This window comes from Cavia porcellus, unplaced genomic scaffold (assembly GCF_034190915.1).
Source record: "Cavia porcellus strain 051 isolate PalLab524CR breed Dunkin Hartley unplaced genomic scaffold, mCavPor4.1 scaffold_29, whole genome shotgun sequence".
NCBI lineage: Eukaryota > Metazoa > Chordata > Mammalia > Rodentia > Caviidae > Cavia > Cavia porcellus.
In genome coordinates, this window is record NW_026947512.1 from 48802063 (window position 1) to 48816633 (window position 14571).

At 54.3% G+C, this 14571-nt stretch overlaps 1 protein-coding gene across 8 annotated transcripts in view; it reads right to left on the reverse strand.

Moving 5' to 3' along the window:
* Ank1 (ankyrin 1) overlaps positions 1-14571 on the reverse strand; it is a 175156-nt gene that overhangs the window by 43081 nt on the left and 117504 nt on the right. For all 8 annotated transcript variants that reach the window (XR_010044467.1, XM_063239904.1, XM_063239903.1 and 5 more), the window contains exons 4-16: positions 11844-11942; positions 11318-11416; positions 10093-10278; positions 9221-9319; positions 8937-9035; positions 8612-8710; positions 6825-7022; positions 5829-5927; positions 5342-5440; positions 4779-4877; positions 3480-3677; positions 2957-3055; positions 2405-2503 (exon numbers count right to left, since the gene is read on the reverse strand). Coding sequence is in view for 7 of the 8 variants with exons in the window: in XM_063239904.1 (XP_063095974.1) it covers positions 2405-2503; positions 2957-3055; positions 3480-3677; positions 4779-4877; positions 5342-5440; positions 5829-5927; positions 6825-7022; positions 8612-8710; positions 8937-9035; positions 9221-9319; positions 10093-10278; positions 11318-11416; positions 11844-11942 (1572 nt within the window). In the remaining variant the exon portion in view is untranslated. The remainder of the gene's footprint in view (positions 1-2404; positions 2504-2956; positions 3056-3479; positions 3678-4778; positions 4878-5341; positions 5441-5828; positions 5928-6824; positions 7023-8611; positions 8711-8936; positions 9036-9220; positions 9320-10092; positions 10279-11317; positions 11417-11843; positions 11943-14571) is intronic.

Consider the following 14571-nt stretch of genomic DNA (forward strand, 5'->3'; position numbering starts at 1 on the left):
AATCCTGAGCTGACAGAAGCACTTGGCCCTGGACGTCAGCTGAGGCTCAGACACTGCACTGTCTGTTCAGCTGAGAGTTTTGGTAGTGAAACTTGTTCTCTGACGGAAGCTGCCTGGCTTTTTGTCTGGAGAAAGCTCCCCGCCCCCAGACAGCTAGGTCCACAGAGAGGCTGCACTGGTCATTGACGTGAGGCCCGAGGTCCCTCAGAATGTTTCAAGCTCCCCACAACCACACAAGGCAAGGCCAGAGTGTTTATTCCTGCCCTGTGCCACGAGATGCCTGAGCTATTGTCTCATGGTGGGGAACGACAGCCGGGTCGAGCTGAGCCCAGAGCCTGGCTTCTTAGGCAGCAGTGTGTGTGTGATTCCCGGGTGAGTTTGCTCAGATTCGGATTCTTACTCATCAGGACTGAAGAGGACTCAGATCTCAAGCTTCCAGCAGTGAGGCCCAGTGAGACATGGCTAGAGGTGACCAGCCTGGCCAGCAGCCCTCCACTGTCCCATAGGGTGGGTTCCCCCCCTCCACTCCCAGTCCCATTTCCCTGTGGTGACCACCATTCCTGGCTCTGCCAGGACTCCTGGCCAGGAAAAAGGCAGGGCAGGGAGAGGAAGGAAGGGGTTTTACCAATACCATCCAACACGGGATGCCACAGAAAAGACAACAAGCCCTATAAAGTGACTTTTATGGGGAAATTAAAAAGTGGCACCTTACACCCCAAATCAAATTGAATGAAAAAATTTTCTGTGCAGAATTTCTCCTCCCTAACTGGATTATGTTATGAAAATGCATGACATTCTTTGGGGGTCATGTTCAAATGACAACATTGGCATTTGAACATTAATTAAGCAAAATGATTTTTGTGCTGTATCAAAAGAGAGTAAGGAAAGGAGACATGGTGCAAGGGCCAAGCCTGAGACAAAGAGCCGCTTGCGAGGGCAGACCTCACACTCCGAGAGGAGCAGTCCGTGCGGCCACGGATGCCATGGGCACAGGAGTCCCCAGCACTCAGGGAGCTGTGGGCATTGGTGCCCGCAGAATAGCACCATCCTGGCAGGGGCTCCAGATGCCAGGTCACTTCAGGTCTCAGCCAAGGAATGAGAGCACTGGCAGACTCAGGTCAAGACCTGTGCCTGTCCACTTCCTCCAGAGCAGGACTAAGGGAATGATGACCTTGGTAGGGGACAAAGACAAGGGCACAGTGGCCACAGGTCAGGGAGGGACACGTGCCTGTCTGAGGCTCCCCTTTCCCAGGAAATGAGCTCATCGGAAGGAATGCAGGCGCAGGAGGGCTCTGCCTAATCAGTACAGCACCAGCATCAAACTAGGAAGGGGAGGGTTTGGTTTGGGTGTGCAGGGATTTGCATGTGAAATTCTACAAAATTGCCAGACTACTTTGGGAACTATTTTTTGCCATGGAAACAAAAGCCATCTGTACAGGGTTTGTGCTTCTATTTAGCTCTCTTTAAATATCATGGACCTGGCTCTGGTTCCTTTCATATAAGTAGGCGAGTGAGGAGGAGGAGGAGGGGAGCCTGGCTTTTTATTTTTAGAAACAGGAGTAAGTCAGCATCTTAGCAGGGCCACATGGTCTCCCTGTGCAGTGACAGGAGCAGAGACAGAAGCCCCAGAGCCCGGGGGAGGATGCTGTGAGGCCGAGGTGAGCATTGTGCTGAGTAGGGAACACAAACAGAAATGTAGCTTGGGTCCCCCCCACAAGGATGCGGGCTTCAGCCAGAGTCCCAGAGGGGCCCTCATCCCTTGGCCCCTCCTCTGCCGCTCCCGCCCAGCCCTGTCCCCTGCTCAGGCCACCACCCCATAGTGCCTCATACTACAGACATGAACCCCACATAGCCCTCACTGCTCTCCCATGGTCGGGGAGGCAGCCTGCTTCCCAAATGCTTCTTCCATGTGCTGGCTCCATGCGCCTCTTACTCCCGACCCCAACCTGTCCTCTGCAAGAGGCCACTGTGCTGGACACTGGTCTGCAGTGGAAGAGGTCCAGGCAGGTGCCTCTCATTAATGGAAAGCCCGGTCTCTGTGTCAGTCCACTCATGCTGAGAAGGGGCCCCTTACCTCCCCAAACCCCTGCTCCCTGATGCTCCTCCAGGGATTTTCAGGGCTCCAGTTCAGTCACCCCAGGGAGGTGCAAGGCAGGATGCCCACAGCTACCCACCCCATCCCCACTAGGACTTCTGGCTCAGGAGACTCTTAAGCACAATGACTGGTGACAGGCAGCCTACCAGACAGCCAGCATGCAGCCACCAGAGGCCTGCTGCGTGCTTAAAGTGAATAGCACCTCCACGAGGCAGCTGACTGTGTCCTGTTCCTTGCCTGGCCCCTGAACAGAAGCACAGGAAAGGAAGGCCAGATGTCCGCAGTAAGAAAGAACACCTGGGGCCTTACCCAGGCAGGGCTGTGCGGGGAGCTGCCCTGGGGCAGCAGCAGCTTCACGATGTCCAAGTTGTTGTGGTGAACAGCCACATGCAGGGGCGTCAGGCCATTCTGCACAGGTGAGACAGGAGAAAGGAAACCACACTTAGGTGACTCACACAGGGAGCCCTTGGAGGACCCAGGGCCCACTGTGAGATTCACAAGTAAATCTGTCTAGAATTCACCCACAGCCGGCTGGCCAGGCATGGCTCAGGGGGAGGGCACTTGCCTAGCACACATGAGGCCTGGGTTCCATCCCCACTACTACAAAAATTAAAAGTTTTTTAAAAAAGGAAACTCCATCCAAGCCAGTCTTGCCTAGGAGTCACCATGGACACACACTACAGAGCTCAGGGCTGCCCTCACCCCTCAGGGCACCTTGGGGAACACCCTTTCTGCTGCAGGGCCTCCAGGAAAGGTGGCTCTGTCCAGAGGCTGCTCTCCCTGCACTGTTGGCCACCAGCAGCCCAGGGAGTTCACAAGCAACACCATGGACTCCCCTGACCAGGCAAGACCCACACTCACTTTGCCAGCAGCATTGGGGTGCGCCTGGCGTTCCAGCAGCAGCTCGGCCACCCGCACCTTCCCGTACTTGGCCGCCACGTGGAGAGGGGTAAATCCTTTCTGAGGAGAAACATGGGCTGTCAGATCCCAGAGCTGGCACTGTCTGCCCTGGAGGAATCTGGGCAGGGGATGCCAGGCAGACCAAGGGCACCTTGGTGGGGACCCCTGAGGCTGAACTCCAGGACCCTGCAGTGCACTCCCACCCTGGGACTCTCTCTAGGCAGGGACACCTGCGGGGATTGTCACCAAGTGTCAGCTTACTGAGGGCAGGGGCTGACTCTTACGCCTGTCTGCGATTGGTCAGGGAGATGCTGGCACTCGGTCCATGAGACATGGGCAGAGGCTACGTGGGCAGCGGAGCCTTGCCCCTGCCCTTTTCCCAGGAGCAGACAACGGTGCTCACAGAGATAACCAGGCCGAGGGGCACCACTCCCACCCGCCTCCGGTTGCTGCTGCTACGCCAGGACAGGGGAGGAAGGTGCACCTTGGTCATGCAGGCCTGAGATGCCTCCTTTTCCAGCAGGGCCAGGGCTGTATCCACGTGACCCTCCCGGGCTGCAATGTGCAGGGGAGTGTGCCCGGCCGTGGTGGCCAGGTTGGGGTTGGCACTGTTCTCCAGCAGGAGCTTCACCATGTGTGTGTGGCCGATTCGAGCTGCACAGTGAAGAGGGGTCTGGTCGTCCTGGACTCCACAACAACAGAGAACAGGAAGTGTTAATGCCCCAACCCAACTCTGTGTAGGTGGTGGCAGTAGGGTCACTGAGAACTGAGGGACAGTCCCAGCTCTTGTTAGTTTTAAACTTTTATTTTGAGACAAGGGCTCATTAAATGCCTAAGTTCCTCAGGCTAGACTGGAACCTCTGATTTTCCTGCTTCAGTCAAAGAAGCCAAGTGACTCTGTCAAGATTACATGCCAAGAAGATAAAGAGCTGAAATCCGAGTCACATCTCTGAGTTACTCAAACCCACATGCTCCATCTCTTAATTCTATAATTTCTCAAGAGAGTTGTTATTTCTATTTAGTTGCCCAAAAGCTCAGAATTCCCATCTGTAAAACAGGAATCTGCCTCATAGAGTTGGGGTCCAGATCAAACAGAGTTCAGAGTGGTGTTTCACATCCTGGGCACATGACAGACACTCAATAAATGGTATCTGCTGAGCCACCTCCCGGGTCCATTCTGGTGTCCCATCTTCAATTTGATTTTCTCTCTCAGGTGTCATGGCAGAGCCTGAGTTGCTGATGGAGGAAACTGCCCATGTTCTGATTTATGGCTAATGGCACAGGGGCTCACAGATGAGTCTTTGCTTTCCTGGGCTCACAGGAAGGTGTGGCCCAAACAGATCTGGTTCTGACCACAAGACCTGGGCCTGTGGCAGGGATGCCGACTCACAGCTACCAGCTCACAGATTAGCAGCTGTCCTCCTGGTCAGCACCCTGCCCTGACAGCACATTACAGCAAGGGGACCTCACTCCAGGTCAAGTGAGCCCTGGCTGACCGTCCTTAGGGACACTGTTTTCTCCTCTGGCCACTGATCATCAGCCCAGCCCACTGACCGCTGCTGCCAGCCACATTGTGCAGACTTTTGCTATTCTACTGAAACACAACTTGAAGAAAAAAGCATTTCTGTTTTGGTCAGACCCTCTGCAAAGCAGAATCTGAGCTTCCCAAGACCTACAGGAAATGACAGGTGAGGCAGAGCTGCGGACCTGCAGCCATGGCTCAGGGGAATGGAGGCACCCTCCTGAGTTCCTGCCCTGCAGGAGCCTACCTCCACCTACGCACCTTGGCCTTAGCATTGACTTTGGCTTTGTTCTGGAGCAGATATTTAGCCACTTCCGTGTGCCCTGCTCTGGCTGCCATATGTAGCGGGGTCTCTACTTTCTGTAAAATAACAAAATTACAGAATGGTTAAGACGTAATGGGTTTGTCATAGGACACACACAGGCTCCAAAGTGTCAGGCTGGAATGACTTGGGGAGTCTCCATTCAAGAAGTGGCACTGTTCCAGCACACAGCTCTTCAGCTTGCGTGCACGTGTGTGTGCAAGCCTGTATGTGTGTTCTAGGTATTCAGAGCTAATGAATATTATAAAATGTAAACATATTTCCAGGTAACACTACAAGAGTTACAAAATATCCAAAACGAAGACTCAAAGACCCACAGACATGTGACAAATGCAAATTGGAAAGCACTGGTACAGAGCAGTGATGGCAAACTTTTAAAGCTGGGTTCATCACCACTACTACACAGGAATGTACTTCCCATTTCTGAAGCCCTCACCACCCGAGAATTTCACCTCCATTCCCAGAAGGGAGACTCAGGGAGCCCCTGTCCACAAGGGCTTACCACATTGGAGGCATTGGGGGATGCCCCCCGCTGCAGGAGGGTCTTCACAATGGCCAGGTGCCCCATGAAGGAAGCCACATGGAGAGGCGTCAGGCCAGACTAGAAGAGACCACAGCAGACAGAGTAGGTGGGGCCGTCCTGGGGGACAGGTCAGCAAACCCAAGGCTTCCACCTTGCTAGATGCTCAGGGCTGCATCTCCAAGAGGAAGAACTTAAAGGAAGTAGTTTTGCCTTCATAACAAAGGCCTGAGCAACAAAATCACTGGGGGAATGTTCTGCCCGCCTTTGATCTTGTGAAACTCTCTGAGGCTTGAAACATGTGCCCGTCTCAGTCCCCATTCAGTCTGATCAGCACAGGCACACATATGTGCACACACATGTAAGCATACACCCCTGGAGCTGAGGCAGCTCTGAAGAAGAACTAGCTCTCCGAGCGGGCAAGGGCTCAGGGACAGAGGCCGACCCAGAGCCAGGGCGCACGTCCTACCTCAGTAACCGCTTCGATGGAAGCCCCCGTCTTGAGCAGCAGCTCCATGACACGGACATGGTTCTTCTTGCAGGCGATGTGCAGGGGGGTGAAGCCATTCTGCAGCCCCACACAAAGGGAGACAGACGTCAGCGTGAAGCACTAGCCCTGAGTACTGCACAGCAGCCCCAGTGCCTCTAGACAATGAGAAACCAAGCCCGCGGGTTGATCTTGTGATGGCCGCTAGAGTAGATGGCACTGAGAAACGGGGCTGCTGCTTTGCGTACGGGCCTGTTCCTGAACCTGCTGTTCAGGAGAATTCTGTCGCACTTCTGGACACACTCCACAAAGCTCTGGAAGGCTCCATTTGCAATAAAGAGCCCTTTTCAGAAGCAAATCCTGTTCTTCCCGCCATGACCCAGCAGGCGGTCTTGGGAGAGGTGGATTTCTGCCCCCAAGTGAGATTCTGCAGTGCAGACTCCACAGGGCAGGGCCAAGGTCTTTTGTCTGTCTTTGGTCTCAGGAAGAGAAGTCGTGCGAGGGAGAGGGGCTGGGCTGAGCCCTCCCCTGACAGTGACAATGTCCAGAGACACTTCTGTCACAACAAGGAGAAGCTACTGGTGCCCAGTGGTGGGGGCTCAGGATGGTGCCTGGGACAACACGGGGCAGCTCCCAATGTCAACTGTCCCCTGACCGTGAGGCCATGGCCAGCACTCAAGGGGTGCTGTGGAGCAGTTTAATGATGGGCTCCCCTCTGCTGCCCCAGGGCTCCCCTCTTAGACAGGCAAGGTACGAGGTGTGGTGCTCAAGCTCTGAGCAGACAGATGGCCTGCCAGTCCCCGAAGCCTGGAGCTCCCAGGGCACTGGAGATGGCACCGTGCCTCGGCTCCTGTGCCCCAGCTCACATACACACTGAATGTCAGCCTTTGGGCACAGCCCCAGCCCTGATGTCACTGTCTCCAGGGGGCACTTGTGCTGCTCTGGCCTGGGCCCCTTCTCAAATCGCCACCAACTCACCAGAGCTCTGGAGTTGGGCTTGGCCCCTTTATCCAGTAGGACCTTGGCCACCCTGTGATGGCCACAGTGGGCCGCCACATGGAGGGGGGTCAGATGGTCCAGGGTGATGTCATCTATCTCTGCATTGTATTGCAACAGAAGTCGGACACAGTCGAGGTGGTCTCCCTGAGCCGCCATATGTATCGGGGACAAGCCATTCTGGGTGAAGAAGAAACAAGCGGTCACAAAGCCTTCTAGGGAGGGAACACAGAGTCAGGACAATGGTGCCTGAGTCAGACACCAAGTGACAAACGGAGTGACACTGAAGTGACAAGGTCACTTCCAACCCCTCCAACTCGGATTCCCTAGGAGCCTCTGACACCACACTCTCCTCACCCAGCTGGACCTCCTCACCATGTCCCGCCAGGCCTGCCTCTTCCATGCAGCCGCTCTGGCAGCCAGGGCCTCCCTGCCACACTGGCTGAGCCACTTCTTGGGTGTGTGTGTGTCTTTCCTCCCAATACACCAGTGTGTCAACGCCTAATGTTTCTCCATGCCTCCAGTGGGCCCAGAATGCGTGTGTCACCCCCACCGCTGTCTCTAATCAACTCAGTCTTAAGGGAAGAAAGGAGGCAGGTCACCACCTGACTCTAAGTTCCTCTGTTCTTGGCCTCAGCACACACGTCCATGGTTTCATGAGCCAGCTTTATGCCACCCTTTACTTTGACAGGTTTTTAAATTCACCCCAAACCACAGGCCAAGGCCTGCAGCAGGGACAGGCAGCACCGTGGAGTGACAGCCTCAGGCCCGCCCAGAAACGTGAGTCTTCATATTAGAACCTAGAAATGAGCTTTGTTCCTGCTGCTAATGGGGTCTGAGAGAACAGTTTTGCTTTGTGGAGTGCGTGTGTGTGCATGCGTGTGTGCGTGCGTGTGTGTGTCTGTGTGTACTGAACCCAGGGCCTTTGCATTGAGATACATCTATAGTTCTTTTTTTAGTTAAATTTCTTATTTTGAGACAAGGTCTTGCTAAGTTGCCCAGGCTGGGCTTGAACTTTTGATACTCCTGCCTCAGCCTCCCAGAATGCTGGATTATGCTTGCTAGTGTTCTTTCTGTCTCTCTTTTGTCTTCCTTCTCTCACTTCATTTCTTCCTTTTTGGGCTACACTAGAGGTTGAGCCCTTCATGTGAGCCTTCATGCTGAGCTACATCCCCACCCCTTTTTATTTATGTATTTTACTTCAACACAGGGTCTGAGCTGCTAACTTCCTCAGGATGGGCTCAGCCTTGCAGTCCTCCTGCCTCAGCCTCCCAAGTGCTGGAATTATACACTTGTACCACCATGCTGCCCAGCCTAGCTGTTTTCTTTCTGGTTTCACTTCCATCTGGCCTAGGCTCGGCAGATTTGTAGTTTTTAGCTCCTGTCTTTCCTGGAGCTAGAATGAAAGAAATAGCAACTGATTTAGAAAAGTAGGCAAACTACAGCCAGGAGGCTGAATCTAGTCCACTCCCCGCGTTTGTGGATAAAGTTGTATTGGCACAGGGCCACTGGCTTGCGTTTGATTAGGGCTGCTCTTCTGTTCCACTGGCAGAATTTAATTATTGCAACAGAGTGGCCTGAAAAGCCTAAAAATATTTAATACCTTCAGATAAAAAGCCTGCCAGCTTTGACAAGCATGGCAATAAATGTCGCAGGCAGGCTGCCTTTAGCTGTAGTAGCATCTGTCTTTTCCAGACATGGGACTCCCTCCCAGATGCACGTGGCCCAGAGCCCAGCCCAAGAGACCCCTCCCAGGAGGGGGCACAGACCTTGGTTTTGGCCTGGATAGGTGCTCCGTGGTCGAGCAGGATCTCTGAGATGCGCACGTGCCCGTTCCGAGCTGCACAGTGGAGAGGTGTCAATTCATCCTGTAAAAGAGTGCAAAACAGAAAGCTGGAAGACACCTGTCAGAGGTCAAGAGGGAGCAGCTGGCTGTAGAGGTGTGGACCGCTTCCCTCAGCCAGCCCAGCTTTGTTCCCACACCCACCGCTGCAGGCTGTCCCTGGGTCTCCAAGAGGCTGCCCTGATGCTGGGACAGGTTAGCGACAGCAGAATCCAGCTCCCCCATCTCGCGCAAAGCAGGCTGGGACCCACCTTGGTCCTTGTTTCTATGTGCGCCCCCCGGTCCAGCAGGAGCCGCACCATGATCACGTTTCCCCTGCGGGAGGCGATGTGCAAGGGGGTGATGCCGTTCTGCGGGGAGGAGCAGGCTGGTCAGGACACAGAGTCTTTCTCCCCAAGACCTGGCATCCCATGTTGGCCCTGCCCACCACCCATCCCACAACTGCTGCAGAAGCAGCAGGAGACCTTCCAGACACCAGGGCTGCTTTGGGCACAGCTCCATGGCCTGACAGGCCGGAGAGCAGCCGGAGAGGTACCTGCGGGGTGAAGTTGACGCTGGCACCCCTGTTGAGGAGGAGCTGGGCCACGCTGAGGTTCTCGTAGTGGGCGGCGATGTGGAGTGGGGTGAACCCAGTCTGGGCACAGAGAGAGAGCAAGAGGAAACCTGTCACCTGTGGCTACTGGCACCTTCACCAGGCCAGCCCAGGATTTCTGGGAGGGCCCGAGACATACAGAAGCCTATGATGGATGGCGATATTTGCAGAGACCAACAGACACTTGTGTAAGTTGTGTTTTAAAGCGAGGCACAACTCTGGGTGACCATGCTGTGGCTCATGGGGTTACCTCAAGTCCTTGCCCACTCCCCTGGAAGGTTGCTTATGAAGAAATCTAGTTCATGGATGTGGGTGGCATACAGCCCAGATCCTCAGCCGCCCACCCCCAGGCTGACCTCCGATCTCTCTGACCCTGTTTTGTGTCCCTGCATCACATCCGTGTACAGTTAGCCGTGTCCCAGACCACGCCTGGCTGGGAAGGTCTGTGTGACAAACAGTACAACTTCAGCCCATGGAGGAGACCCGCCTACAGGCGCGGGGTGTATCAGACAATGCAGATGAGGGACTGGCCAGGCCTCCTTGGGAGCCCCTTCCCCACACCAGCCCCTATGCGGTGGGGACACTTCCTCCCTGCCAAGGGACAAGGTTAGGGAGAGGAGACCGAAGTCAAAACACCGCCTCCGCAGGCCCCAGGAGATCACCCACCCGCCAACGCTTGGATCCTCTCTGGGAACATCTGCTTGTGGGGCGCACCAGGGCCCTTGCGCATGCTCAGGCCGTGAGGGTCCACGATTGCAGCTAGTGGGCAAGAGCCGTGGGGGCAGGGCCGCTCCTGGCGCAGGCTCGCGCCTCACCTTGGAAAGCACATCCGGGTTGGGGTCATTCTGCAGCAGCACGGCGGCAGTTCGTGTGTCGTCGTTGCGGGCCGCGATGTGCAGGGCCGGGAGGCGCACCTTGCCTTTCGTCCCGTAGTTGATGAGGTGGGCCACCACGTTCTCGTGGCCCTGCTGCAGAGCCACAGCCAGCGGAGTGAAGCCGTCCTGCAGAGGAGAGAAAGGCTGATTAGCGCAGACAGAGACTGGAGGCACCTTCCGCCGTTGTGAGCTCTTGCTGGCCAGCACCGCAGATGAGCAGATGAACCGACTCCCGAGAGCCACTGTGAATGCAAAACCTACCACCACCTCCTTGGGGCCTTCTGGGTCCCCCGGGCCTGCAGTGATTTTTCTTTAGCGTGTAACTTTCCCTGACATTTGGCTTCAGCCTGAATGTTTGATATAAAAGTCTTTTTTTTTTTTAAGTATTGGGGATTGAATCCAGGGGCTTTGCACTGAGCTACATTCTATTTTTTATTTTTATGTATTTATTTATTTATTGCAATGGGATCTCATTAAGTTGCCCCAGATTGTGTTTGAACTTGCAATCCTCCTGCCTCAGCCTATCAAGAGTGCCAGGGTTACGGGTAAAGGCCAGTTTATGAGAGACTTTTCACTGCTCCTTCCTTGTCTTTTGGTCTAAACTGCCTCTCGTCCATCTTCCAGTGCCGGTATTGAGCCTTGAAGATGTAAGAATATTCTCAAGCACCTACCACACACTAGAAAGAGAGTCAGGCCTAGAGCACTGTCTGGGAGTTACTAAGGTTACTTCCCTCAGCTGCACGTGCCCTTGAGCATTCCAGAACTCCATGAAGTGCTGCTACCACGATGTAACAGGGTCATCCGGTCACTGAGCCACGCAGTGCCAAGGCGGTAGAGAAACCCGCTCCTTCCAGCCCCGTCCTATCATTCATAAGCAAGTCTTACGATCAGAGGTAAGAGAACTTGCCCAGGGGTTGTGACAAGACCCTCAGAAGACCGCGGGCAGCCTGTCACTCTGACATGGCACCCCGCCAGCCAACTGTTGGTGCTGGCACGGCAGGAGTGATGTCCTTGAGTCTGGCTTCCCTTCTCTGCTGTGTGCCTGGGCCTCCCCCCTCATTCCCTTGTGGGACTCAAGGGCGCCCTGGAGCACCTGGTGAACCTGACCTCCATGGCGACGCATGGCAGTGACGCCACATGCCCAGGTGTCTCCCACAGTACTTACCTCTGTGGCCACGTTCTGATTAGCTCCATTTTCCAGTAAGAACTTCACCACTTCCAGGTGATTCTCTTGTGCTGCCATGTACAGGGGCGTGAAGCCTTTCTGCAAGCCCAGAGAAAAACCATTCACCCACAGCAGCAAGGGATGCAAAATCGGGCCAGTTCCCCTTCCTCTCCACTTGGCCCCCGCTCTGGGAACCTGTGGTTATGCTGAATTGGGTGGTGTGGGGAGACCCTGCTGTGCACCTTCACCCCTTACTGGTCAGTCTCAGCTTCCAGTGACCTCTCTGCTTTTGCTCCCTTCTTCATTAGCTCCTCCCTACCACACATAAAATTTATCTCCCTAATTGACCCGTGACTAAAATACTTTATGGCTGATATAGTGAACAGATATAGGGTCTGCAACGCCCCAACCTCAACCTGTAGAACCATGAAAAAGCGACAAAGGCCAATAACGTGGTGCTGACAACCCCAGGCTGCCCGGGCTGTGCGCATGTGCACAGCACAGCTGGCCCTCCGCGGCGCCTCACCTGCGACTGGGCGTTGACATTGGCGCCGTAGTTAACCAGCTCCCGGACCACCTCATTCTGGCCAGCGAGCGCGGCGATGTGCAGAGCGGTGTTTCCCTTCTACAACACACAGGGATGGGTGGGCCAGAGGCCGTTCTCTCAGCGCCACAGGATCGGGAACAAGGCTGAGAGCCCAGCAGCCTTCTCTTGGGTCACGCACGGGAGGTGGAAACCCCTGTGTGGCTGGCCTAGCCCACACTAATGATAGTACCAGAACGTGGGCGGGAAATGCTTAGGTGGCCCATGAACAGCAGCACTGTGCATACGGAGGCACGCAGGATTGGCCACCGTGGCCCCTCTGTGGGAGCCCAGGGCTTGTGGCCCTGAGGTCTCGGGGTGTGGGGCAGGGAGGGGTTGTGCCCAGGCACCTGCGGCTCCATTCCAGGGCACTCAGAGCCCTGGCCGATCCCGGAGCTCCGGGAAAGGGCGGCGGGCACCATGCATGGCCTGCTCCGTTCTCCTGAGGGCCAAGCGCTGGGCAGAAGGGACAGAGGCTACGAGGACAAGTGAGGAAGCAAAGCAGTGAAGAGAAAATGGTGAGAAGCACTCTAGGTGTCTGCGGGGAAGAGACGGAAAACACAAAAGCAAGTGGGGGGACATCGGTGGAATAAAATCTGGCAAAGGAAATATAGTGAAAGAAGATTCAAAATATTAATAAGTACATCTGGATGAGCAAGCTTTCACCAGACTGCCCAAGCGAGAAACATAGTAAACCCTGGGAGAAAAATGAATAACACAGTTGTTTCAAACTTTCAAAAATAAGAACCAATAACAAGTCCGGCAAGGTAGTGCATGTTTGTGCTTCCAGCTACTCAGGAGGCTGAGGCAGGAGAGCCACTACCATGGCCCAAGCAGACACTGGGCCATATTTGGGGACATTCTGGGTTCAGATTGTACTCAGCCCTTCCAACAGATAGGGCAGAAGGAGATCACAGGACCACAGCTGTATTCTTCTGTCGCTGTACTACCTAAGGAGCAGAGGTTACAAGGAACTTTGTCTTTGATAGTTCAGTCGGGCCCTCAAACCCTCAGATTGTGCATCTCAGGAGTCAACCAAGCTTGGCCTGAAAGTATTACAAAACTACTGCCCCTGTATTGAACACATATTGAATTTGTTCTTGTTGTTGTTCCCTAAACAATATCATATGACAGCTACTTACAGAGCACTTGCATTGTGCTGGACATCTAAATCATCCAGTGACAATGCGGGGTCTGCTGGACAGTGTGTGAGAGTTATGCCATTTGATATAAGGGGTCTGAACATCCTAGATTTTGGTACCTGTGTGTTTCCTGGAATTGATTCTTCCAGGATACAGAAAGATGAGTGTATATGTTTTTTGAACTAAACTACATGGACATGTACTAATCCATCTCCAGAGGTGACAAGCGGGGACTTCAAACACAGTCCCTGACGGGGGCCATCTGTTACCCGTATATGCAGCTTGCTCACCCAGGAGGAACTGAGTGGTACATGCCAGGCTCTGTAGCCAGTACATGGCCAGTGCTGCCCATGGTCCCAGGTAGAGGGCACCTGAGGCAGGCAGGAGCTCAGCTCTTTGTTTCTTGAGCTTTGGTTTGTTTCGGTACCAAAACTTGTATCAGACAGAAGTTTCCTGTTTTTTTGCCTCCCAAAGCTATCTTTTTAATTTCTCCTTAACTCCTATTTCTTCATCAAGCATTCCTCAGAGAATAAGCATCAGAAATAAGTTATAGATGATAGTTAATTTTTCTCCAAGTGGGAACCTGAAGAACCTACTTTAAAAGCTTTGGAACTGGGTGCTGTCCAACTTGATCCCGCTTGGGCTCCATTCACTGTCCTGAGTGGAACAGGGCTATGGGCATCAGAAGCTTCTCTACACACCAGGGAGCCCAGTCATCTCCTGTGGACAAGGAGGGGACTGCACCCCTTATGTGGCCAGGCAAACACACTGCGAGGGTGCACCTCGGTGGGAGGAGGCGCACAGGGCAGCTGAGACACATCTGTGCAGGGCTTCCTTCCTCGGACTCCCCCCGCCTGGTATGCCCACGTTGGCCTCCTCTGCCTGTGAGATGGGGAGGCCTGCTCTTTTGACAGGTGGTCTACGTGGAACCCCGGCTGCAAATCTCAGGTGGCACCATAAGAGGAGGCAGGGCTGGTGAGAAGTGGCACAAAGGGAAGGCCTTGGAAATGGGCCTCTGCCCTTCCGTGTGCACATGGTCACTTGGACACACACACATCCCACAAACCTCAGGAAGGCCACTGTGGCCTGACTCTGTGTTCCCTGCCCCGCGGTGGGCATGGAGGAACTGGGCCTCCAAGGAGCACCACGTAGGTGCAGCTTCTCGGATTTCAGAGTCTCAGAGAACCTGAGCAGGGAGGCGTGGCCCTGGTGCCCAGTGCGGGTGAGCAGAGGGGAGGCCGGCTCCACTAGCTGCTGCAGGGAGCAGTGTTTGCTCACGTGTTCACACTTCTAAAAGAAGCACAGCTTGGGAGCCTGGATTGGTTTTGGCTCGTCAAGGTTTTATATTTTTAATCCTTCCCAGGCTTGGAGACCCAGTGCAGTTCCTCAATCTGTTAGGAGGCTTTCTTAGCCCACAGTTTAAGTTTCACTGTTCTTCCCCCCTCCCTCTGTGTGGCATTCCAAAATCTCATTGACTTCTAAAATGTCTGTAAATAAAAAGACTCACCAAGTGTTCACTGCAAAATAAC